The sequence below is a fragment of the Condylura cristata genome, unplaced genomic scaffold (assembly GCF_000260355.1).
Source record: "Condylura cristata isolate star-nosed mole 26May11 unplaced genomic scaffold, ConCri1.0 scaffold00028, whole genome shotgun sequence".
Taxonomy (NCBI): Eukaryota; Metazoa; Chordata; class Mammalia; order Eulipotyphla; family Talpidae; genus Condylura; species Condylura cristata.
The window spans coordinates 926,988-951,448 of NW_004567129.1; the positions used below are offsets into that span (position 1 = coordinate 926,988).

At 53.2% G+C, this 24,461-nt stretch overlaps 1 protein-coding gene across 1 annotated transcript in view; it reads left to right on the forward strand.

Annotated features, from left to right (window-relative positions):
• The first annotated feature begins 6 nt into the window (after positions 1–6).
• Positions 7–24,461, forward strand: part of GPT2 (glutamic pyruvate transaminase (alanine aminotransferase) 2) — a 34,455-nt gene continuing 10,000 nt past the window's right edge. The window contains exons 1-7 of the mRNA XM_004690316.2: positions 7–39; positions 260–527; positions 7,683–7,772; positions 9,659–9,767; positions 14,732–14,862; positions 16,454–16,697; positions 22,142–22,221. Of these exons, the coding sequence (XP_004690373.1) occupies positions 282–527; positions 7,683–7,772; positions 9,659–9,767; positions 14,732–14,862; positions 16,454–16,697; positions 22,142–22,221 (900 nt within the window). The 5' untranslated portion in view covers positions 7–39; positions 260–281. The remainder of the gene's footprint in view (positions 40–259; positions 528–7,682; positions 7,773–9,658; positions 9,768–14,731; positions 14,863–16,453; positions 16,698–22,141; positions 22,222–24,461) is intronic.

Here is a 24,461-nt window from a genome sequence, read left to right on the forward strand (position 1 = left end):
TAGCCGGGCGCAGCAGGGGCCGCCGGCCGCCGCAGCACGGTGCGCGCAGCGTGGGGCGCAGCCTTGGCAAAGCGTGGCCATGCAGCGGCTTAGCTCTGCGCTGGAGGGTCCGAGTCCCGGGGGATGGGCACGCGCCCAGGCTCCAGGCTGGCACTGCTCTCCCAAAGAGCCCTTGGCTGGGCTTGGGGGCTGGGAGCGGTGCCCGCCTGGGGCTGTGCGCGACGTGCTTGTTACATCTCGCTTTTTCGTGTGTGTCCAGGTTTCTCTGGGACAGGCGCGCGATGTACCGGGCGGCGGCGGCGTGGGTCCGGCGGGGCAGCTGTCCCCGGGCCCCAGGCCCATGGAGCCGCAGTCAGAGCAGCGCTGCTGCCGAGGCCTCCGCGGTGCTCAAGGTGCGGCCCGAGCGGAGCCCGCGCGGACGCATCCTGACGCTGGAGTCCATGAACCCGCAGGTGAAGGCGGTGGAGTACGCGGTGCGGGGGCCCATCGTGCTCAAGGCAGGCGAGATCGAGATGGAGCTCCGGAGGGTGAGCGCGGGCTCGGGCGGCCGGGGGTGCTCAGGAGGGGTTTGTGGGGGGTGGTGGACAGCCGCTGTCCCTGCTGGGATCGGCTCGCCGGACTTTGCGCCGCGACCAGCCCTCTTTCATTCCCCAGACTTGTGTGAGACAAGAGGATGCCTCTAGTTCCCTCTTCCCTTCACCCACTCGTACCCAGCACTTGCTTTAATAAAGGTCTCAGACACTGTTCACTTGTTGAACTGAATGACAATTGAGCAGCCAGTGCACGTATGTGTGGGTCCTCCTACCCACGCGGAAGCGAGGGCCAGGCAGTAGAAAAACGGACATTAAGACTTTCGGATCCTGAGTGCTTTGTGGAAAAGTAAGGGGCAGGACAGCGCACTGAGACTGCTGGGTGGGATGGTGGGGGGAGCGCTTGGGAGGGAGGGAGGGAGGGAGGAAGAGGTGAGGAGAGCAGGTTTCTGCCCAAAGGGTGTGGAGAAGCATCCTGCAGAATTCCTTCCTTTCCATCTCCTCTGGAAACCTGACTGACTGCCCCAGGTCCTTCGGTTGTTAGCCAGGAACACAGCCATCTCTCGTGGGTAGCCAGCTTTGGTGGGGTGGCTCTGGGACTTTCTTTGCCTGATGATGTGCGGAGTGGAATCCAGGCTTGAGTTGATAGCTGCCTGTGAAGTGACCACACACCAGCCAGGTGAGAGTGATTTCTGTCACCACCCACCACAGTGGCTGTCTTGGGTGTACAAGATGCCCCTGTTAGGATACTAGAGCTCTCACCTGGCTGAATCTCAGGCAGTGTCTGCAGGAGTAAAGGCTCCAAGGATGTGTTCGGTACCAGTGGAATAGTCAGCTAGCTGTTTGGTTGAGGCATTTCTAACCCAGGATGGCAGTGGTTGGTCTTGGAGCCTCCTGGGGCAAGCTGGTGGTTAGTGTCCTTTAAATCTTAAGAGGAAGCAGTGGTGGGACTAGAACACTTCACCCTTGTTCCCTGAGGGACTTCGGGGGTTTGGTGTCTCATAGTGGGCCAAGACCTCACTGGGACACCCAGTTCTGCTGACTCAACACAGTGAGCTGACAAGTCAGAGTCCAATGTCTCCCTCTGACTCCTTGTAGGGCTAAGCTTAAATCTTGGCCTGCTGAAGGCTGGCTCAGCTTCAGTGCCTCCCTGGCCTGAGGTGGGCCAGGGGCAGAGAATACGGTTTTTTCTGCTCTGTCCTTGTTTCTTGCTGGGAAATTGGAGTTGACCCTCCAGGAGATAAGTCACCCTGTTTAACCAAAGCCATGATGAGATTTTTCCTGGTTTATCACTTTACAGTGATTTCTCTGGTTCCAGAGCTGGCGAGGATATCGGGGTTACTGCTACCTTTTACTAAACGACAACTTGGGCATTACCTCCAACAAGTGGTTGGGACTTTCCTGTTAGAACATTGTTTTTGCCTTCAGGGAACTGACTGCCTGATTGTTCCCTGGGCCTGAAGCTCTCCTCCCCCAGTTCTTTAGGGTTGGTGGGTTTTGTTTTTGTTTTTTTTTTAACATGTAAAGAAAATGTGACAGCCTTCCACATGGGAGCAGGGCTGTGAGCAAGGACAGAAGTTCTGGACATTCAGGGAAAAGGTGGGTGCAGTTTGGAGAACACTGGCGGCAGAGGGATGTGGGAGATGAACGAGGCAAAAGGTGGGCTGAAGCCTTGTGTGCCAGCTCAGGGCTTTGTGATGCCGAGTTTTGGTGGAAAGTGGGAAATCAGGAGGGGTTTCCAGCAGGGTGTGATGTGATACTTGCAGTGGACAGAGTTCTTGGTCAGTTGGGCCAGAGGCACCTTGTTGTTTCTGGGAAGATGCCCCCCACCCCTGCATCGTGCCCTTGAGTTAGTGGGATTGTCCTTTCTGTACACCTTCTTTTCCCCGTACTTTGGGTCAAGCTCTTTCACTTGGTTCTCTTCTGATTTTGAGTTGCCTGACTCCAGGTGCTGCAAACATAGCCCCACTCGGCCATCACAGCCCCCTAAACAATATCCGCTTGGCAGCCAGCCGCGGTCCACCTGCTTAAACAGTGCTCCTTCTGAGAGCCGTCTGCCCCAGACATTTCTTTTCTTTTTGGCTTGATTTGGCTTTCACAGCTTCGGTTTTGCTACCTCTGTTTTGCTTTGGTTAGAGATGACATGAGCAAGCATGAGCAGAGAATAGAGTGACTTGGGGTGAATCACTTATTCTCTAAGGGCTTTGGTGTGAAAAGAGACATGTTCTGGTGGGTTGGGGGCTCCTCCCTGCCTGCATTTTACACCTCATCTTGCCACTTGGAATCGGCTCACCAGGTGCCCTAGGTGTTGGCTGTTTGGCTAGACCAGTGGCTCTGGCATGTGACTTGGGGGTGCCTGTCTGGGAGAGAGGAGAGGTGAGCTGAGTGGGTGTGGAGGGCCATCTCCTCTGGTCTGTGTGCTGCGAGGGAGGCTGCTAATCCCCAGCAGAAGCTGCAAAGGGAGAACCTCTCTTAGGGCTTCCGATTCTGGTTATCATTGGGAGCAGTACTTAAAAATAAGCTGCAGTTACTAGGAGTTTGGAAAGATCTGCCAGTTCTTCCTCAACCTACTTTTCCCCTCAGTTTATTGGGGGAGGGGAGGAATTTGCATAAGTAGAGACAAGAATGGCTTGACTTCTAGTTGTAAAGGAACAAACGTTTGGGACAAAACATTAGGAAATGGAGAAGGAAATGGATCACTACAGTTAACTCAGTGTGAGTTGCATTCAAGCAACTCAAGGAGTGGGGGTGGGGGTGGGGGTGGGGTCAGGGTGCTATAGTGCAGCTGCTGTAGCTCAGGAACTGGACTGGAAACACTGGAAGTGCTAAGCACCATTGGGCAGACCTGATTGGTATTTCTGCTTGTTTTGATGCTACTCTAAAGTCAACACATTTTTTTTAAAAGACTTATTTATGGGCCTCCCTGGTTGTACCATGGGTTAAGAAGCTGTCTACAGCCACAGTAGCATGAGTTTGATCCCTGACCAGGGAGGTGACCCACATGGCAGGGCACACCTCTCCTGACCTACCTGGTGCTCCCCTCAGAGTGTATTTCAGTCTATCTGCCTGTTCTGCTCCCCACTCTGTCTCTGGTGAATCCTCTCACTGCCCCTGCACCTCTGGCCTGTACCCCAGTTTTGTGTGAATAAATAAGTAAATCTTAAAAAAAAAAATAGGCAGACCAATGAAGTACACTGCTGAGGGGAGCAGCGGGCGAGACGGGGACGGTCTGCTGTGCCATGGGGTAAGCTCCTTGGCCGGGGATGGAACTCAACACTGATGTGGCCAGGGCTAGCTTTGTAGTGCTGTTCTTTAGCTCATTGTGCCACCAAGAAGGGTCAACAGTCAATATCTTTCTGGGCCCTTGCTGGTGGCGCAACAGGTTAAAGCACAGCATTACAAAGCTAGCTGCGGCCACTTCACTGCAAGTTCGATCCCTGGCCAGGGCGCAGCAGACCTCTCCTGACCTGCCCGCTGCTCCCTCAGCAGCATATTTCAGTCCATCTGCCTGTTCTGCTCCCCATTCTGTCTCTGGTAAATCCATCTACCCCCCCCCCCCCCCCCGCATCTCTTCCTGTGCCCCAGTTCTATATGCACAAGTAAACCTTAAAAAAAAAAAGTTAACACATTTCTAGTGTAGACTTTTAGTGGGACTAACTCTGCACAGCCACCCTGGACTTAGGTCCTGGAGTTTGTTTTCCAGTGCCCTGGGCCTCGGACAAGTCATTTAGACCACTTTGGTCTTAGTTTGTTCTTCCAAACTGGGTCATTTGACCCAAACTGGGTCAACACTAGTTTGAGATGTTATTGCCAATGCTCTGAACTTGAAGCCCATCAGATGGCCTGAGTCTTTGTTCTTAAGCCAAGGAGCGTGGCTCAGGGAGACCTCTCAGGCGCCCTGATCCTTGCTTCCTTCTGAGTTCTGAGTCTGAACCTGCTCAGGGTCTCACTCTCTTCTGACTGGGCGTTACCTTGTTGTTGTGAATTATCATGTTGGGGCTCATTCAGCTTAATCCCTGCTTTTGGGTGTGTTGAGCTTGTCTTTCCAGAAGAGTTGGGGCCAAATCCACGCTGAGCCTCAGTTTACTCATCTGTTGGGTCTAGCTGGTGTTTGTCTCTGAGGCCCCCTTCTGGAGCTTTGTGTGACTTCCTGCCTGCCCCATCCTGTCTGGGTCTTTGGGGTCTGTTCACAGGGTGCTCCTGGCCCAGGGGGTGCCCCTCTGCTCCCTTCCCTGAGTCCCCAAGTAATCCCTCAGCAGCCTGCGCACTGATGGCTGGTGGTCTCCCTGCCTCTCCCTCTTGTGAGGAGCCTGAGTGATCCGTGAACACAGAAAGCGTTCATGCAACATCATTGACAGGGTCTTAGCATGTGACTTTAAGAAAGCAGCATATGATAAAAACAAGTTCGCAGTAACATCCTTTCATTGCTGGCCAGGATGGTTTCTTCTTATCCATATTATAACAAAATGACATTGTTTGAGGACCTGCTGTATTTGTGGACTGAGAGGGAGGCCCGTGGGGTGACCCCTATGAAGCCCTCCTGCCCACGTGTCACCTCCATTGATGGGAGCCGTCCCACTTGAGGAACTGCTTGTGCCTGTTAGCATCAGGTGTATCAGAGTCTCACCTTGACACTCCCAGTGATTGTGGGCCTGTGAGCAGGCTCTTGAGTATGGCATCCCCAGAGTTGGGGGCTACTCCCTGGTCTCTCCTTGAGCTGAATGGTGGGAAGGGAGCACCTCAGGGTAGGACCTTCTGTCAGTGCCCCACAGGGAGGCAGCTGTAGGCAGGATTGTCCAGGGGTATTAGACAAGGGGGGTCTTGGATGCTGTGAGAGGGAACCTGGGACACTTTGTGCTACCTGGCTGGCCCCTGGGGGCTGGGTGAGGCCAAGTCACCCTTGGGTGTGCCTGCCAGGCCTGTATGAGTCACTGTGCCAGGATTCTACCCTCCAGCCTCTTGGTCTTTCCCAACCCGGGAGACTTCAAGTCTGCCCAGAGCTGTCTCCTCTCTGTGGCCGCCCTGGGCTGGGGAGGCTGGCCTGTGTGCCCATTCAGGGAGGCCAGTTTCCTACCCCCAGCTCATCTATCATAGCTGTGTCCAGGGTCTCCCCAGACTCAAGAAAAAAGATGCGGCATGTTCCCAGACTCGTGGCAGGCACTGAATTGGTCGAGCAGTGTGGGGGCATGGGAAAGAACGTCAGGGCCCCGCTCCAGGCGCTACCCGCTCCCGGCAGTGGGCTGGCCCGGGGCCTGCCACTGGGTGTTGCTTCCTATCAGGAATGGACTGTGCCCACACCGTGGAATCACCTGAGCTCAGCTGGCCAGGCCTGGGCAATCTGGCAGTTCAGTCAGGCTGACAGGTGGCTTCTTGCCAGGAGCCCAGGCCAGTGCCAACGGGTGGGTCCAGCCCGCCCCTGTGCACACAGTGTGGGTCAGCCCGCCCCTGTGCACACAGGTCCCTCCCCCACTCCCAGCCTTCTTGGCTCCTGCTTGTGGGGTGCGCCTGGAGGCCGTGTGCCCCAAGCCTGTCTCCAGGCTGTGCACCCTCACTTTGGCCTAGCCTAGCAACAGAGAGCCACCATGCCCCCGCTTGGTACTCAGACACTTGGGTTGTTTCTCATATTGACCAGCCCTGAAGAACTGGATAGAGGGGTTACAGGGAATTAAAAAGCTAATACTCTCAACCTCCCCTGTCCCCTGAACAGCTTTTGGAGGCTCTTCACGCCCTGTTTATTCAGGTGCAGGGCCATTTCTGGCGTGCCTTCCACAGCCCCTAGGAAGCCTCCTTGAGCCAGAAGCAGCTGGAGAATATCTGCATGGGAGGAGCTTGGGGTGCAAGTGAGGAGTACTGCTTCACAGCTGCTTTCATCCCTTAAGCCCACCGGTTTTTACTTAAGTTGATTTTATGAGGAAAGTCTTCTAAAGTTCACTTCATGCACATACATTGCATGAAATGGAGAAAAAGACAAGGGTCCAAACCAAAACATTACACCTTCAAAATTTGTATCTGGGGTTTGTTTGGGGGAAGGACTGTGGTAGGCAGGAAGGCGACCGCGTCCCAGGTGCACCCCCCCCCACACACACCCCCCCCCTCCACACTCACTGCCACCTCTCACCTGCCGCCTTCTTCCTCCACTGTGACCCTTGAGACCTGGGTCCTGTCCAGCTTTGTAAGATGATATTTGCACGCTGCCAAGAGCTTTCATAGTGCTTGACTCCGATAATCCTGTTAGCTGCCCTGGGAAGCCCTGGAGCCTGCCGCTAGTCTAACTCGCCCAGTGGCGAGTTCTAAGCTTATCAGGGAGCTGTGTGGAGTTCCATGGTCCCAGGGCCCTGAGTCCTCCATCTGAACTACATTTCCTCCTTTCTAGAAGTGTATCATTTAGTCACTTCTTGGGGGAGGTTGGGGACTCATCTTTTTTCTGTGTTAAATGCATTGCTCACACAGTAGCTCCTGTTTTGCTTTTTAGCCAGATTTCAGCCCTGGTCCTTTTCTTTAAAAATGTAAAAAAAGGCCCTCCCTGGTGGCGCAGCGGGTTAAAGCACAGCACTAAAGAAGTCAAAGCCACTTCCACATGAGTTCGATCCCCGCCTGCCCCGGAGGTGACCACATGGCGTGGCAGACCTCTCCTGACCCGCCCGCTGCTCCCCTCAGCAGTGTACTTCGTAGATCTGCCTGTTCTGCTCCCCACTCTGTCTCTGGTGAATCCTCTCGCCCTCCGCATCTCTGGCCTGTGCCCCAGTTCTGTATGAATAAATAAATATTTAAAAAAAAATGTAAAAAAAATCACTCCACATTCTGCATTCTGCAAAGCCAAGCTTGCCAGGAAATGACTTGACTGAGAGACCCTGCTGATCAGGACCCTCTAGAAGAGGAAGGCTGCCCCACTATTTGTTTAGGCTGTGGGGGTGGAGCTGCCTGGGGGCAGGGAGCCTGAGAGCTATGGGATCCTCCACCTGACATTTGAGAGCTCTGTGCTGACCCTCCCTCCCCCACACCAGGCCTGTGGGACCAGGCCAGTGGGCTCCTATGCCCATTATGCTGGACACCTGGTAAGGCTCAAAATAGGGCTGCTTATTATAGTCTGTGGGAGCACTGTCTGTGGAATCCAGCCTCGAAGTCACCACCTGTTGCCTTCTCTCTGCTCAGGGTATCAAAAAACCATTCACTGAGGTCATCCGTGCCAACATTGGGGACGCGCATGCCATGGGGCAGCAGCCAATCACCTTCCTCCGACAGGTGAGCTGACTCTTGGAGCACAGGGTAAGCGGGAACGGCATGGTGTGACAGGACGCTTCTCTCACCCCACCTCCTGGCCTATCCAGCTCCCTCAGGACACAGCAGGCCCCAGAATCGCACAGGCAGGCGTGGCGACAGCCCCTCCAGTACCCGGTGTCCCCTGGTTCTCTCCCCTGCCGCCTCCCCCTCCAAGGTTGCCTACAGTCCATAGGCCGGCTCTGGGGTTACTCTAGTGAAGAATAAGCGAAGCTCCTTCCAGGGCTGCTCCTCTGTGTGTGCAGCCTGATACTGAGCCTGGAGCGTGGGTGGTGGGGGAAGTGTGGAGGCCGCAGAGGCGGCTTCTTGAGGGGATGCCCCCATTTGAGTATGGGCTCTGCCACTCACCCGCTGGCTGGGTGGCTGTGGACCAGTGGGCACCAGAGCACTGCCTTGGGGACTCTGGGGGGCCCCAGGAAGGTGAGGGGTGTCAGGGCCTCCCGGAACAGCCAGAGTGGGCTGGTGGAGACCAGCTTCAGCTGCGTTCTCCCTGCTGCCCCTCAGTCACTCAGCTGGACACTGCTTTCAGTGCTGGGGTTCGAGCACCAACCACAGGGATGCAACATGGGCTGGAATGTGGGATTGGTGGGCTGGAGGGGAAGGGTGCCTGAACAGAGGCCGCACACGGGCTGCATGAAAGCGTCCTTGGGAAGCAGGACAGGGAAACGCTTTGGAGAAAAATGGGGACCTTGAATGGCTAAGGGCCAGAAGTTGGGTCGGGGAACACTGAACTCCCCAGCGTCCTTTGCCTTGTCCTGTCTCCTGCTGCAGGGAATGGTGCAGAGAGGGTAGGTAGCCCACAGGGAGTTCGCACAGGCTATGATGGACCATAGCACAGGCTATGATGGACCATAGCCCATGGTACGTTCATAGTTACTCCCTCCTGTGGCCACTGCTGCTGAACTCAGTAGCCTGCTAGACCCCCATGATTGTCTGACACCCCAAGTTGGGCCCAGGATGGGAAAATGGATCGTTGTAAGCAGAGAAGGAGGAGACTGTGTAAGTCAGCTCTGCTAGAGGAGTGGAGGTGGGTGGTGGCCAGCGGGCTTGGGTTGCCCTGGAAGTTCTCCTGGAGTGCCCAGCTTAGGGGAGGGGAGAGGCAGAGGGCCACCCCTGGCAGAGGTCCTGTGAATGCTGGAGCTCTGGGTATGCCCCAGCCTCACCTACCCGTGCCAGATTCCTCCAGCCCTCACTGCCTCCTCTGACCTTCACAAATACCCCGGGAGGAGGGCAGGCCAGGTCACTGCCCACTGCCCACGTGTGCCCACCGAAGTCGGCTGCTGGTGTCCACGACGTTGTGAGCCCAGCTCCCTCCGTGCTCCTGGCAGGGCTCCTGGGCTGCCGGCTTAGACTTGCCCGGTGAGCTGCGGTCTACTGGCACTTTTGCAAATATTTCCTTGTTTAATCTTATTAATTTATGAGGTTAGAGTGATTTTCTTTGTTACAGAAACAAGAAAGCCAACCTGATTTTCAGTTATATCCAGGAGAGGGGGAGGCGGTGAGGGAGGGGCTGGAGGGCGTTGGCAGGGAGCTGAGGGGTCTCTAAGGCCCGCTCCTGTCTCCTGGGTTTGCCCACCTGCTCAGTCCATGGCCTTGGGCATCTGCTATCCTTTATGGGTGAATTGGGGCCACTGCCTGAGCGGCCTCCTCCTGACAGCCACCCTGGGCCCCAAGTGTGGGTCGTGGAGCACCCCTCTCACCCCCTCCCCTTCACTGTAGACTACCCAGTGCCCCCCCACTTGCTTCCAGTCCTCTTGGAGGCCCGTTCTGAGTTGTCGCCTGCCTAGTGTCCTCGATGGGGCTCCGGGGTAGAGGGTCCCAGGAGCCCAGCCACACCTCTGTTCCCCCAGGTGATGGCACTCTGCACGTACCCAAACCTGTTGGACAGTCCCAGCTTCCCAGAAGATGCTAAGAAGAGAGCACGGCGGATCCTGCAGGCTTGTGGCGGGAACAGCCTGGGTGAGGCCCTGACTTGGCCGGTTCTGGGGGTGAGAAGTGAACTCGTGTGCCAGTGTGGGCCTGGCGCACCTGCGGGAGGCTGTGCCTGCGAGTGGGAGTGAGCGTGCGCGTGTGGGCGGCTGCTGTGCAGGGTAAATATAACGTCATCTCCTGCCTCTGCCCGCACCGTGTTAGCCTCTGGTGCACCCACCCAGCAGGCCAGCCCGTGGGGCCCTGGGGCTCCGTTTTGGTTTTACACCCACAGCCACTTCCACAGCTGAGCGGCAGGGTCAGGGGACGTCCTCGTGGGAGCAGGAGGCCAGATGCTCGGCACCCTGCCCCTCAGTGGCCCCCCAGCTATGGACACATGGCACACGGGGTTGCAGCCAGCCGTGGGGGAAGGAAGTGCTGCAGGGTGCTCTGGCCCCCTGGTGGCCTCACTCAGACCATCAGGGCTCCCCTTTCATTGTCTCCCAGCACCATGCCTCTGCTCCTCGCTGCTGGGGCCCAGACCCAGTCGCTTCCTTGGGGAGCTCTCTGAGCACCAAGGCTCCATGGGCCTGGAATTTGGTCTCTTTAGACACGAAAATAATATTCTCTCTCCTTCCCTGCAGGAGGTCGGCTGTCATCCTCTGGGCCTCTGGCTTATTGCTCTCATCTTTTTCTATTTATTTTTGCCCCATTCATTCACCCAGTGCCTGCTTAGGGAGTCCAGCTTCCTTTGCCCTGAGGAAATTGGTTGTTCTTACTGCATTTTTAGGATATGTGCCTGAATGTTTTAGCTCATAGGACAGGGAGTCCCATGGTTTCCTCAGGAGGGGATCGGACACCCTCAGCCACCCTGTCATCTCCCTCCTCTCTCCTCCCCTTTCTCGGCTCTGCCCATCAGCTGGAGCCCTCAGCTAAACTTTCTGGCTGTGGCCACCCAGCCAGGCCCGTCCACGCTGGACAACGGTTCTTCTGGTGTCCTCACTGGGTGGGCTACCGGCCCTCGCTTTCCCGCCCATCAGCCTGGGTGGAGTGTCAGCACCTTCTGTGGCAAGAGCAGCCGACTGGCTGGAGGCCTGGCTTCCAAGCACCCATTCCTCCTGCACCCACAGTGCAGCCCAGAGGACAATGGGCTTCTCAGATAACTCGGGCAGTGGGCCTGAGACTCTGGGAAGCCACAACCAGGAGGCGGAGGGGGTGTTGGCTTGCTGTGTGTCTGATGTGAATGTCTGGAGGAGGGGGAGGGAGTCAGGGAGTCTTTGTTCTGCTTAGGAAGCTTAATCAACAGGATTTTGCAACTCTGTGTCAGCTAGGGCTGGGGATGGGGCTGGGAGGCCATTGTCCCTGCCAGTACTTTCTTCCGGTAGTGTAGCAAGAGAACACTTGGGCCAGAGTCGCTGCCTCGAGTTCTCTCTGAGGAGTTTGTGAGGCCTCTGAGCTCCCTCCATCCTGGCAGTAGAAGTACTCTGTACTCACCTGGGTTTGCCAGGGAGGGCCACACTTTGCCAAAGTCTCTTGTCAGCTGTGGAGAAGCCCCGTCTGCGGGGGTCATGACCAGGCCCTGCATGTGAGGGGTGGTATGGTGCTTTTTCACAGCTGAGCCTGGGGCAGCTGGGAGCTACCCAGCAGGGAAGTAAGGAAATGGAAAATGTGCCTGTGCTCCAGGATGACCCTGACCCAAGGGAGGTTAATAAAAATGTCCTTGAGAGCTTTGAGCTCCCTGGACACAGTCCCATCATGCCCTTTCAAATGCTTTCTAACTAAAACCTCGTTTATTCTGTTTGATGAGTGATTGGGTTCTCACACTGTGTTCTAGACCTTGAGTAGGATGTTGAGGTGAACTCTAGACTTGCCCTAGGGGAAAAGGGAGATGGAGAAATCTAGGGGCTCACTTCCAGTGCCTCCCTGAGCTGCTGTCTGGTGCGGAAAGGCACTGGTGAGCGAGCCGGAGGGCACCTGTGCTCATGAAGCACACGTCAGATTTGGGAGAAACATTACCAAAAACTGGACCCTCCCTGGTGGTGCAACAGGTTAAAGCGCAGCACTATGAGGCGCTCCACAGCCACTGCAGCACGAGTTGGGTCCCCAGCCAGGGACGTGACTCACATGGCACAGCAGACCTCTCGTCGCTCCCACTGCTCCCTCAGCAGTGTACTTGTCACTCTACCTACCTGTTCTGCTCCCCACTCTGTCTCTGGGTAATCCTCTTGTCCCCTGCACCTCTGGCCTGTACCCCAGTTCTTGCAATAAGTAAATCTTTTTTTTTTTTTTTTTAAAGAAACGTATTACAAAGAAGTCATGCTAAACCATGCCCTAGTTTTCATTAGTTCTTGGAAAAAGAGCAGAAAGTGGTGGGTTTAAGAAAAGGCCCTTTAAGCAAGACCCTGCAAACACCTGCCAGATGGAAGAAGCAATGTGTGTGGAGGCCCTGAGTTTAGGAAGCGAGCGAAGGGCTTGGTGTGGTAATAAACACTAGGCTGGTGTTCAGCAGGAGGGTCGTGCTGGTCTGTGGGCTGTGGAGACAGGCTGGCCAGCAGGTATTTGGCCGTGCAGGGTGGAGTAAGGCTTTGAGGACAGTCTGCTTTGAAGCACACATGGAACCTGAAGGAAAAGGGTGGGAAGTCTGTGGGCGCAGCAGAAGGGAGGCCGCCAGCCGGTGAAGGCCTGGGAATCTCAGGCAGCTGGTGAGCTTGGAGTAGGGAGAGGAGGCTGGGCTGGTGGAGTGGGGTGGAGGAAAGGACATGGGCAGCAGCAGAGGGAAATATTGGGTGCAAGAAAGTGAGTACAGGGGCTCAGTAATGTGAAGTAAGTGGGGGAGGGAATGTGTTAAACCATTTGTACCGCATAACTTTTTTTTTTTTTTAAAGATTCATTTACTTATGCATACGGAACTGGGGTACAGGCCAGAGGTACAGGGGCAGTGAGAGGATTCACCAGACAGTGGGGAGCAGGACAGGCTGACTGATGAAGTACACTGCTGAGGGAACAGCGGGTGAGACAGGAGAGATCTGCTACACCATGTGGGTCACCTCTGGGGTGGGGATCAAATTCTCACTGAAGCAGCTGTGGCCAGCTTGCAGTGTTGTGTCCTAACTGCTGCGCCACCAGTGAGGGCCCTGTACCTCATACCTTTTTAATTTACAAACTATTTCAAGCATTGTACAATGTCCAACTTGATCCATTAGTGTTAGTTACTTGAGCCTTAAAAAACTGAGCTAGCGGCCCTCCTGGTGGCGCAGCGGGTTAAAGCACAGCACTGAGAAGCGAAAGCCACTGCAGCATGAGTTCGATTCCCGCCTGCCCCGGAGGTGACCACATGGCGTGGTGGACCTCTCCTGACCTGCCCGCTGCTCCCCTCAGCAGTGTACTTCATCGATCTGCCTGTTCTGCTCCCCACTCTGTCTCTGATGAAGCTTCTCACTGCCCCTGCACCTCTGGCCTGTACCCCAGTTCTGTATGCATAAATAAATAAATCTTAAAAAAACAAACAAAAAAAACTGAGCTAGCCTGAGGGCCCCCATTTTATAGTTGGTCACAGGGTGAGGCTAGTGCTGCACGGAGAGGCTGAGGCCGAGGCTGGCAGCTGCCTTTTCAGTCAGCACCGTAAACCTAGTACCTTGGACTGTTGTCCTGGACTGCTGCGCTCGGAGGCCCTGAGAAGAGTCGGCTGCTTTCCAGAACCCAGCATGTCTGCTAAAGTTGGTTTGGCAATAACCTGGGTAAGAGTAGGCTGGTTTTCTTTAGATGCGATGCAAGATTACAATGGTATAGGGTGAAAATTCTCCCTCCCAACTCTGGCCCCGGCCTCCTGGCTCACTTCTGCCAAGAAGTCACCTCACCAGTTTGTCTTCTCCAAGAGGGATTTTAGGAATGTACAGGACATATTTCCAATTTTTTATAAAAACACAAGTTGTGCCCTGGCATTAGAAAAAAAGAGTTTCTGGGCCCTCCCTGGTGGTGCAGCAGCTTAAGGTGTAGCACTGAGAAGCTGGCCGCAGCCGCATCATTGTGAGTTTGATCCCCATCCAGGGAGCTGACCCCACGTGGCCCAGCAGACCTCTCCTGACCCGCCCACTGCTCCCCTCAGCAGTGTACTTCATAAGTCTGCCTGTCCTGCTCCCCACTCTGTCGCTGTGAATCCTCTCATCTTCTGCACCTCTGGCCTGTACCCCAGTTCTGTATGCACAAATAAATACATCTTTAAAGAAAAAAATAATTTCTTGAGGTATACAGACATGCAGTGGGATACATAAATATTTATGTACAACTTGAATAATCTTTGCACATGTACACACTTGTCACAGCCTCACCCACGTCAAGGCATTGAACCTTCCCAGCACCCAGAAGGCTCTTCTGTTCCTCTGTACTCAATACTTCCACCTCAGAGTGGTCACCACTGTCCTAGCTTCCAGTACCTTAGCTTTCCCTGTCTTTGAACTTCATTGTAACAAGGTCTGGGTTACAGTCCTAAATGGCAGTCTGACGACATTACTGTCTTGGGTGGTAGGAGGAGGGGTCATGCCCAGTAGCCCCAGGGGTCTGGTTAGTGCTGGTCGGGGACTCCTAGCCTGACAAGTGGTACCACTTGGGGTCTCTGCAGTCTCTGCAGTTCTCTGGAGCCATGTAGGCAGTGGTGACTTAGCCAGCTGTGATTACACTGCAGAACATACACACTCCCAGAGTAGGTGCCTTGGGAATGTGCCCCATATGACCGAGTAGAAGCCAGAGCCCAGAGTACTGCTTGACACCTAGAGGGTGGGCGCGCCCAGATGGGCAGATGGTGGGCACACGGCTGCATGGATGAGCGAGGGGGTGAGTAAGTGGGTGGGTAGATGAGAGGGTGGGCAGACGGTGCCCAGATGGAAGGCTAAGCCTGGAGTAGTGGGGGTTCCTGTCCTATCTGAGACCTCGCAGGCTCTTCCAGTAAGTGACAGGGGTGTCTCCAGCGTGAGCCAGACCTTGTGCCTGTGGTCACTGTCATCCTGGCTCTCTTACAGGAGCTTACAGTGCTAGCCAGGGCGTCAACTGCATCCGAGAGGACGTGGCTGCCTATGTCACCAGGAGAGATGGCGTGCCTGCAGACCCGGACAACATTTACCTGACCACTGGAGCCAGCGACGGAATTACGGTACGTGCACGGCCCATCCTTACCCTGCGTTCGTCCTGCTGAAGCCCAGCCTGGCGTGTTAGGGCCCAGCATCCTGTTCATGGGGAGACAGGCTTGGGGCGTGGAGAGGGGCCGCCAGAGGGGCGGCCCCGAGTGTCCGTGCCTCAGTTTCCCTCCAGTAGGCCTAGCCAGCCAGGCTCACGGGTCACAGGAGGGTATCCCCTTTCTGATGGCATTGGCCTTTCTCAGCACTACAGTGTGGCTTCTGCCCCGGGCACTCCCTAGGGGCTGTGGGAGCCAGACACATTGGGGCTCCATTCACACGCTGCTGCTCCTGCTAATCAGCGGTGAGAGGCAGTTACCAGAAACGGGCTGGGGCAGCAGAGGGGCCTCAGAGGCCGCAATGAGGACTGGGTGGCTGGCCAGAGAGAAAGAGGGAGCCTCTGCAGGGTGTGGCTTAGGTTCAGTTTTAACTTTGGCAGTGAGGGAGGTGATGTGGGCAGGGGCGCCGCTGTGGGTGTGGGGAGAAGGCACAGGGGCAAGGGCACCTGGCGGGCCTGGAATCGGGCTTGCGGGCATTGTGGCCTCTGCCTCAGCACTCTGGCTGGTGCTCTTTCCTGGGCGGCTGGGCTCTGCACAGCACCTGCACAGCGCCCGTGCTATGGTTCCTACTCTCTTGGGCTATCTGTGTCTCCTGCCCTCCAAGGCTGCTGTTTTCGTAGCTGCTGAGTGCTTCGGTCCTTTTGAAAGCCTTTCAAATGCATTAATTCTGGTGGGCACCCATGAGAACAGCCAGAGACAGCAAGTGGCCTGCCCGCGCTGAGTTGGCTTCGGTGGTGTTTGTGCCGGTGTTGAGGCTCCAGCTTGAAGCCGCAGCACCTCTTACGTGATCTGCTGTCAGACTGTCCTGCGTTCTGCTTTCAAGGCCTCTATCAAGGCCTGGAGAGGCCCCGGGCAGGCAGAGGTCCTGCAGGAGCTGGGAGATGTCGTCTTGGTGAAAAGAATGGAGTGGTTGAGCTTTTTCCTTGCATTCTTGTTGCAAGGAACTGAATCTGAGAAAGGTGCTCGGCCTTGCGTAAGGCGGGACTCTGCAAGCAGAGGGCTTGTTGTATTAATTCAGTGAGTGCCACCTCCTCCAGTTCTCCCAGGGCTCCTGCCTGGCCCACCCGGCTTTGGAAACAGGTGGCGGTGCCCCTGGTGGTAGTGGGTGGTATTTCTCCCATTTCAACAACGCTCCCTTGTTTAGGGGTCTTCCCAGTCCAGGGTACAGGTAATTTCTGACCAGAACCCTGAGTCCCACCCTAGCCATTTGAAATGAGTTTCAGGGGTGAAGTCAGACTAATTTTGAGAAAGAGCCAGTTTTCAGGCCACTGCTTCAGCTCTCTTTAGAAAGCATTGAATCTTTACATGCCGAGGACTGTGGTAAGAACTTTAAAACATTTTATGTTGCTCATTCGTCACAGCCGATACCATTTCATAGATGAGGAGAGTGAGCCTGGGAGGAAGTGCAGCCACTTGGAGGCAGGCTGTGGGGTGGCTGGAGACAGGCTGGAGTCAGCCCTCAAGGGAGGGGCTTCGACCTGACACTGTAGATGTGACTTCTCTGTTGCAGACAATCCTGAAAATCCTGGTTTCTGGGCGTGGCAAGTCGAGGACAGGGGTAATGATCCCCATCCCGCAGTACCCCCTGTACTCAGCTGTCATCTCTGAGCTCAACGCCATCCAGGTGAACTATTACCTGGACGAGGACAACTGCTGGGCTTTGAATGTGAACGAGCTCCGGAGAGCATTGCGGGAGGCCAAAGAGCACTGTGACCCCAAGGTGCTGTGTATCATCAACCCCGGAAACCCCACAGGTTTGCATTTCACTTCCTTGCTAATTTTTTGGGGTGCGGCAGCGGATTCGATGCATGTCTAGACACTAACAAGTTAAGAAGTAATGCAAAGCCCTCACTTTGTTCCCAGTTTCTCAATCCAATTCCAGATTTGGTAACAAAGCTATTAAATTTGCCTCCGGCCACCTTGGCTGGTGAGCAAATGCAGGCATTCTGTTGGGCAGGGCTGCATTGTTCAAAGACCAGTTTTTTCTTGTTCTTGCATTGACAAAGAATCTCCTCCTTGAGGTCACTCACACAAACTGTCACCAGTAATCCCTGGCTTCTTGTTTGAGACAGGCTCCTTGTTTTTCTGAACCAATTTCAGGATGCTGATGTGTGTGTTTCTGGTTTGCTTTGACATGACATTGCTGTGTACATTTGAGAGCTGAGAAGGAAATGCTGTATAAAAACAAAAGCAAACAAAGCCCGAAAACCTGTTTCTACAAGTTATAAGGCACTCTTATTTTGCATCTTTTTTTGTTTTTTTGGTTTTAAATAGTCCTTGTTCTGAACTTTCTGGGCTGCTGGCTTCCTATACTGCTGGTGCTGTTTGGATGCAGAGAACACAGGCTCCTCTCTCCTCCTTTGTTGAGATAAACTGGGTCAGGGCCAAAATGCGTTGGAGTTAATTGTGGAATCTGCTTCTTGGGAACATCGAATGATGCTTTAATCAGCTGAAAGCACCACTTGAATTCCTGAGTGCAGAAAATGGGTGCATCTGGCTGAAACCCTGATTTATTTACCCAGCTTCTTGGGGGAGGGGATGAACGAGTCTAGCCATGATGCAGGAGGGAATGATGCACAGCTGGGTTCTCAGTCCTGGTTGCACATTAGAGTCACAAAGGGAGCTTTTGAAAAATCCCAGCGGTCAGAGCACACCCAGAATCTCTGGGGACACTGGCTCTGGCAGCAATAATTCTGTGCAGCTGAGTGTGAGAACCACTGCTTTTGCTTGTTAAGATCAGGACCCCTACACCCACTCCTGGAGATTTTGCTGGTTTGGGATGGGGCTCCAGGATTTACAGTTCTAACAAGCTCCCAGGTGGTGCTGATGCTCCTGACCCCAGGATGACACTGGCGGGTGCAAGTCCTCCGCCTTTCTGCAGACACCTGCTTCAGATCAGCGATCAGCGATTCCTGACCAGGTGTTTACATTTGAGAGCTGAGAAGTTTTTCCCTCGGACCTGGGGAGAAATGACTGTGCTAGAGGCTTTCCTGTTTCAGTCACAGGATCCATGTGACTGAATGGAGGGTAAATTATTTTTAAAAGGTATGAGTCGACCTTGGCTGGTTTGCTCCCTGGGGTCTTAATGTGTAAAACTCAAGTCAGTTCACGGGAAATGGTGTTTGGAAAATAGAAACACACCGTGATGACCATGAATTTTGTCTGGACCACACACAGTAAACACTTTGGCTGAGAGGTGCCAACATGACTGGGACGTCCAGCCAGGGCTGTTTGGGTTTCGAGACAGAAATGCAGCTCAGGAGTAAAGGGACTGGGCACAGAACTGTAACGCCCAGGTGGTGAAGTGAATGGCTGTCGTTGTTTAAAGGTGTGTGTCGTCCCCTTGATCCATTTCTGGACTCCAAGACAGGTCTTCAGGCTGCCGTGTCCTCAGGCACTGGGGAGGAGGAAGCTCTGTTCTTGTCCTCAAGTTTGCATGTACTCACTGGGGCTGTTTGTGTATGGTGGAGGTCATTTCACTACTGAACTGCAGGCTTTCTCAGGCCCAGGGCCTTGCTTGTTTCAAACTCCTTGCTGGCACCAGGTGAACATGGTTTTGAGATTTTGATGCTCAGATTTTTGCTGCATTTAACAGCAGACGGCTTGGGGCTGGCAGGGTGGACGGGGCAAGAGGAGGAGGGTCTGCGGCAGCCCCTCCCGGTAGCCGGCCCCTGTCTATGTGAGAGGTAGTGGCTGCTCCTTCCAGACTCAGGACTCCCCTCCTCTCACAACCCCAGAACCTGAGCTTGCTTCATACGAAGTCCAGTGGGTGCTGCTTGACGAGAGAACAGTTGAGCCCTTAGTACAGGAATAGGTTCCTTGTAGAGTACTAGTCCGAAATCCTGGCTGAATCATAGCATGCTCTTAGAAGAAACGTCTTTATAGTTTCTCCAGACATATTTTTGACAGTCTTGCATAGACTGAAAAAAGAGATGTTTTTATTTATTTTTAAAGATTTATTTATTTATGCATACAGAACTGGGGTACAGGCCAGAGGCAAGGGGGTAGTGAGAGGATTCACCAGAGACAGTGGGGAGCAGAACAGGCCGATCAATGAAATACACTGTTGAGGTAAACAGCTGTGGGTCAGGAGAGGTCTGCCGCGCCATGTGGGTCAGCTCCAGGGCCTGGATCAAACTGGATAGCTTTGTAGTGCTGTGTGTAACCCGTTGAGCCACTAGGGAAGGCCAAGATGTTTTTAATTTTGACAGATACTCTAGATATTGTTCTGCATCAAGATATAGATAAATAATGCATGTGTGCCCAGAGACACGCCCACCCTGAGGTATATACTAAATATCCAGGGATATACATCTATGTCCTGTTTTAGTCAGGAATTGACCAGCCTGCCTGGCAGATAGCATGGGAGAGCCCCAGGCATCCCAGGGCCACGCCCACATAGGTCTTACGAAATATCGGGAGTAGGTTCCACTGTCCATGGGCCACATTTGTTCCTTTCCCATCTTCACTGCATGACCCAGAAGGGGCATCTTCAGAGATGCCTGGCTCCCATGCCTCACTTTTGGGGTGCCAGGGCTGGCGTGCTGCTTGTTTCATGGGGTGCTAGTTCTGCACCTATTTATTGCACATCTGTCTGCTGCCACTGGCTCCAAGGGCGCAGTGCCCTGGCGGGGTGCTGTGCAGCCCCGTGGGCCTACTCCTGGGACAGACGCGGCTCCCGCTGCTAAGTGGTCTCGAGTTACCTGCTGGGGCGCTGGGGGAAGCTGAGCCCACAGATTTCATGCCTTCCGTTTTTTCCTTCCTTTTTAAAATTTGCTTTTTATTGTGTCATTGATTTATAACACTGTATCAATTCAGAGGTATGGCTGCAAGTGTTGGTGTTTGAAGTTTGTCTTTGTCTTACCCTGGCTTTGGCTTTCTCTGTATTTCACATCTAAGTCAGATCATCAGTATTCATCTCTTTTGCTCACTGCACTTAGCAGCAGCCCTCCCAGCTCCACCATGTTGCTGCAAATGGCATGAGTTTATCTCTAGGTCACTGAGAGTGTCCCATTGCGTATATGGGCATCTTCTTGATCCACACACCGATGTGGGCATTTAGGTTGTCTGCATACCTTGACTGTTGTGAACAGTGCTGCTGTAAACATGGGGGTGCAGATTTCCTTTTGAATGGATGTTTTTGTATTTTGGGGTCATCACCTAGACGGGGAATAGCTGGGTCCTATGGCAGATATTTGTAGTTTTGAGAACCCCCCACCCCGCTCTCCACAGGGGCTGGGCCCGTCTCCATTCTGCCGACAGGGTAGGACACGTCCTTGACACACTTGCAGTTTCTGTTCTCAGCACGGGCCGTCCCCACCGCGTGGGTGGCAGCTCCTGTGGCCTGGCCTAACTCCCTAGGTGATGACGGACATCTCCTCTCGTGCCTGTTGGCCGTCTGTCTGCTTTGCAGAAATGCCCGTTTAGCACCTCTGCCAGGTTTTTGGATTGGTTTACTTGTTTTCTTTCTGTTGAGTTGCACCAGCTCTCTGTCGATGTGGCTGTGGGCCACTTGATAGGTGAATAATCTGCAGATACTTTCTTCCACCCAAAAGGAAGCAGTGTCGCTTCCTTTTGGTCACTGTCTCTTGCTGAGCAGAAGCTTGTGGTTTAACGTAGTCCTAATTGTTTTCCTTGTTTCCAGTAATGAATCTGCAGATATTTCTGAAGTTTATCTCATGAAGCGCTCTGGCTGTTTTTTCCTCCTAAGTATTTTATGGCTTCAGGTTTATTACCCATTTTGAGAAGATTTTGTGTGTGGTGTGAGGTTGTGGTCTAGCTTCATTCTTTTGACCATGGTGGTCATTTCCCAGCCTCTGTAGAGGCTTCCCTTGTTCCCGTGTCTGCTCTTTGCTTTGTCCTAACTAGTTGTCCATGTGTGGGTAGTTTCAGTTCTGGGCCCTCCAGCCTGTCCCTGGCCATGCTGTTTGTAGATGAGGCCTGCCCCAGACAGGCCTCTCTGGCCATTGACTATCCCGCCATCCCTGAGTGACCTGGGTGGGGTTCTTACCTACGGAATACTTTTTGAATTAAAAAAAAAATTGTAGTAGCTTATTTTTACATCATTTTGTGCCTTTTTCCATCTCAGTTGTAATCCCTGTGGGTTTCCCATCACCAAATCACCCTGTGCCATCACCATAGTCCAGTGCACTTCCCTCCCCCCACCATTTTTTATTCCATTTCCTGTAAACTCCACCCCCCATAAAATGTCTCTAGTATATAGTTGTTCATTATTATTATTTTTCCCCCTGGTCCTTTATGCTCCTGCTATGAGTGAAGCCATCTGATATTTTTCTTTTTCTTTTCTGGCTTATTTCACTAAGCATGATCCCTTCCAGCTCCATCCATGTTGCTGCAAAAGGCAGAGTTTCTTTATTGATCGCTGAGTAATATTCCATTGTGTATATATACCACATCTTTTTAATCCAGTCATCCACTTTTGGGATTTGGGCTGCTTCCATGTTTTTCCAATTGTAAATAAAGCAGCAATAAACATGGGGGTACAGGTATCTTTTTCAATCAGTGTTTTTGTGTCTTTTGGGTAGACCTAGGGACTTTTTTTTTTTTTTTTTTTTTTTTTTAAGATTTATTTATTTATTCATACAGAACTGGGGTACAGGCCAGAGGCTCAGGGACGGTGAGAGGCTTCACCAGAGACAGAGTGGGGAGCAGAACAGGCAGATTGACGAAGTACACTGCTGAGGGGAGCAGCGGGCGGGTCAGGAGAGGTCTGGCTCGCCATGTGGTCTCCTCCGGGGCAGGCGGCAGGCGGGAATCGAACTCATGTGGAAGTGGCTTCAGATTCTCAGTGCTGTGCTTTAACCCGCTGCGCCACCAGGGAGGGCCGGGACTATTTTTTTTCTTTTTAAAGATTTCTTTTTTATGCATACAAGAACTAGGATACAGGCCAGAGGTGCAGGGGTTGAGAGGATTCACCAGAGACAGAGTGGGGAGCAGAGCAGGCAGACTGACTGAAATACACTGCTGAGGGGAGCAGCAGGTGAGACAGGAGAGGTCTGCTGTGCCATGTGGGTCAGCTCCCTGGTGGGGGATTGAACTTGTGCTGCAGTGGCTGCTGATAGCTTCATATTACTGAGACTTAACTCTTTGAACCACCAGGGAGACCCCTAGGGAATATTTAAACACCATTACAACTTATATTCTGGTTTTGTTTGGTGATTTATTATTATTTTTTTAGGTCAGGTGCAAAGCAGAAAGTGCATAGAAGATGTGATTCACTTTGCTTGGGAAGAGAAGCTGTTTCTCCTAGCTGACGAGGTAAGAGTGGCCCTAGCTCTCCCTCAGAAGGGTGATGGTGAGCTTTCATTTCATTCACAGTGGGAGCAGGGCAGGCCTGGCTGTTCTGTATCTAGAGAGTTTTCAAACCAAGGGTGAGGATGTTCAGGGTAACTGTGACCTAAATCTAACCCAAACCACTTTAACCTGTGCATGCAAGAACCACTTTAAAAAGTGCCAGTCAAAAAAAAAAAAAAAAAGTGCCAGTCACCACCTGTGGTGATGGCACACGGGTGACTTGGTGAGGGGAAACCCAGGGGGATTACAATTGAGATGAAAAAGAAAATGTACAAAATGATGTAAAAACAAACTATTATATAATAAATAAATAATAAAAAAAAAAGTGCCGGTCGCAGATGTCAGAACTGTGCCTGCCATGCTGCTCCTGCTGCGGCGTTGGCTCCCAGGGCCTGTGGTGCTGTCTGCTTTGAGTCTTCCCGTGGGCCCAGCAAACGTCTCAGATTCGAGCCTCATTGGTGCAGCTGGGGTCATGTGTCCATTGCTGAACCAATCTGTGTGGTCTTATGGGTACAATATGCAAATAGGCCAAGCCCGTGAGTTAGGGGCAGAGTCTCTGCCCTGTGCCGCCTCAGAACCTGGGAGAGGAAAAGAGAAGAGGGTGTCCCGGCCTGTAGGGAGAGTTGGTGCTGGTTGGGCCGATCGCCGCCATTCTGCCCCTGCCTTGCTTCCACATCCACCATCTCAGTTTAGTTCTCACAGCCTATGAAGAGGGGGTCTCATCCCTACCCTGCTGCTTCTTGAACCCCATTCGGCGCCTCTTCTTGCTTGCTGTGCAAGGAAGAGCTGATCACGTCTTGCTCCGCAGCATGTCTGAGTGTTTCTGGCTAGTTGTAGCTTCTAGCACACTTGCTTCATTTCCTTGCTCCTGAGCCTCCCTCCCCCCAGCTTCCTAAGTTGTTGCCCTGATTACTAGCAGATGCGCCCAAGACCTTCATTTCAAAAGGAGAGAGGGGTAGCAGCATAGCCCATGGGTTTTTTGTGATCTGGTATACAGACCTCCCCCCCACACACACCCCGGGTCTGGGAAGGGGGAGAGGATGGAGAGAAGAGCAAGAGGGCGAGGGGAGGTCAAAGCAGTGGGAGGAGGAGGAGGAAGATCTGCCCCCTGGCAGTGATGGTGCCAGCCTGCCCCTCCCCACTGACCCACGGGCCTGATCTCCAGAGTGGGTATGGGGAGCCCTTCTCCATGGGCAGAGCGGGGTGCCTGCCTGCGGTGATCACTGGGTTGTGCAGGCAGGGAAGAACAGAAGCGGTGTGGCCACTGTCCACACTTACACGCCGGGGAGACTGGCAGTGAGTGCGGTGTTGGCACCAGCTGAGAGAAGAGGTCAGCTGTTCAAGCAAGGGGTCAGAGACATGGTGTATGAGCTGCCTTCATTACTCATCTTTTATTCATTCATTCATTCATTCATTCATTCATTCATTCATTCATACATACATACATACATACATACATACATACATACATACATACATACATACATACATACAGAGCTGGGGTATAGGCCAGAGATGCGGAGGGTGAGAGGCTTCACCAGAGACAGAGTGGGGAGCAGAACAGGCAGATCAACTGAAGTACACTGCTGAGGGGAGCAGCGGGTGGGTCAGGAGAGATCTGCCACACCATGTGGTCACCTCCGGGGTAGGCGGGGATCCAACTCATGAGGAAGTGGCTTAATCTTCTTAGTGCAGTGTTTTAACCCGCTGCGCCATTAGGGAGGGCCTTCTTTTTTTTTTTTTTTTTTTTAAACAAACTTTGGGTGCTTTTTATTTTGCATATAAGAACACTGCTGAGGGGAGCAGCGGGCGGGTCAGGAGAGGTCTGCCAGGCCATGTGGTCACCTCCGGGGCAGGCGGGGATCAAACTCATGTGGACTTGGCTTCAGCTTCTTAGTGCTGTGCTTTAACCCGCTGCGCCACCAGTGAGGGCCGAACCCTACTTCTTTTTAATGAAAAGATAAATTACCTAAAACTAGTTTTCACGTTCTCACCCAAATTCTTAAGGTTACGTCAGTAATATTGGAAACAAGGGATGTGTTGAAAGGGATCTCCTGACACCTAACTGTGGTTCTTCTGATGAATAAACCTTGATATAGATTTGTTTCTTTTCTGACATCCATGATCTCAAAATAGATCTAAATGGATCTAAAATGGACAAGAGAACAGAGAACAAGTGACAGAAAGTTTATGCTGTTTCCTCT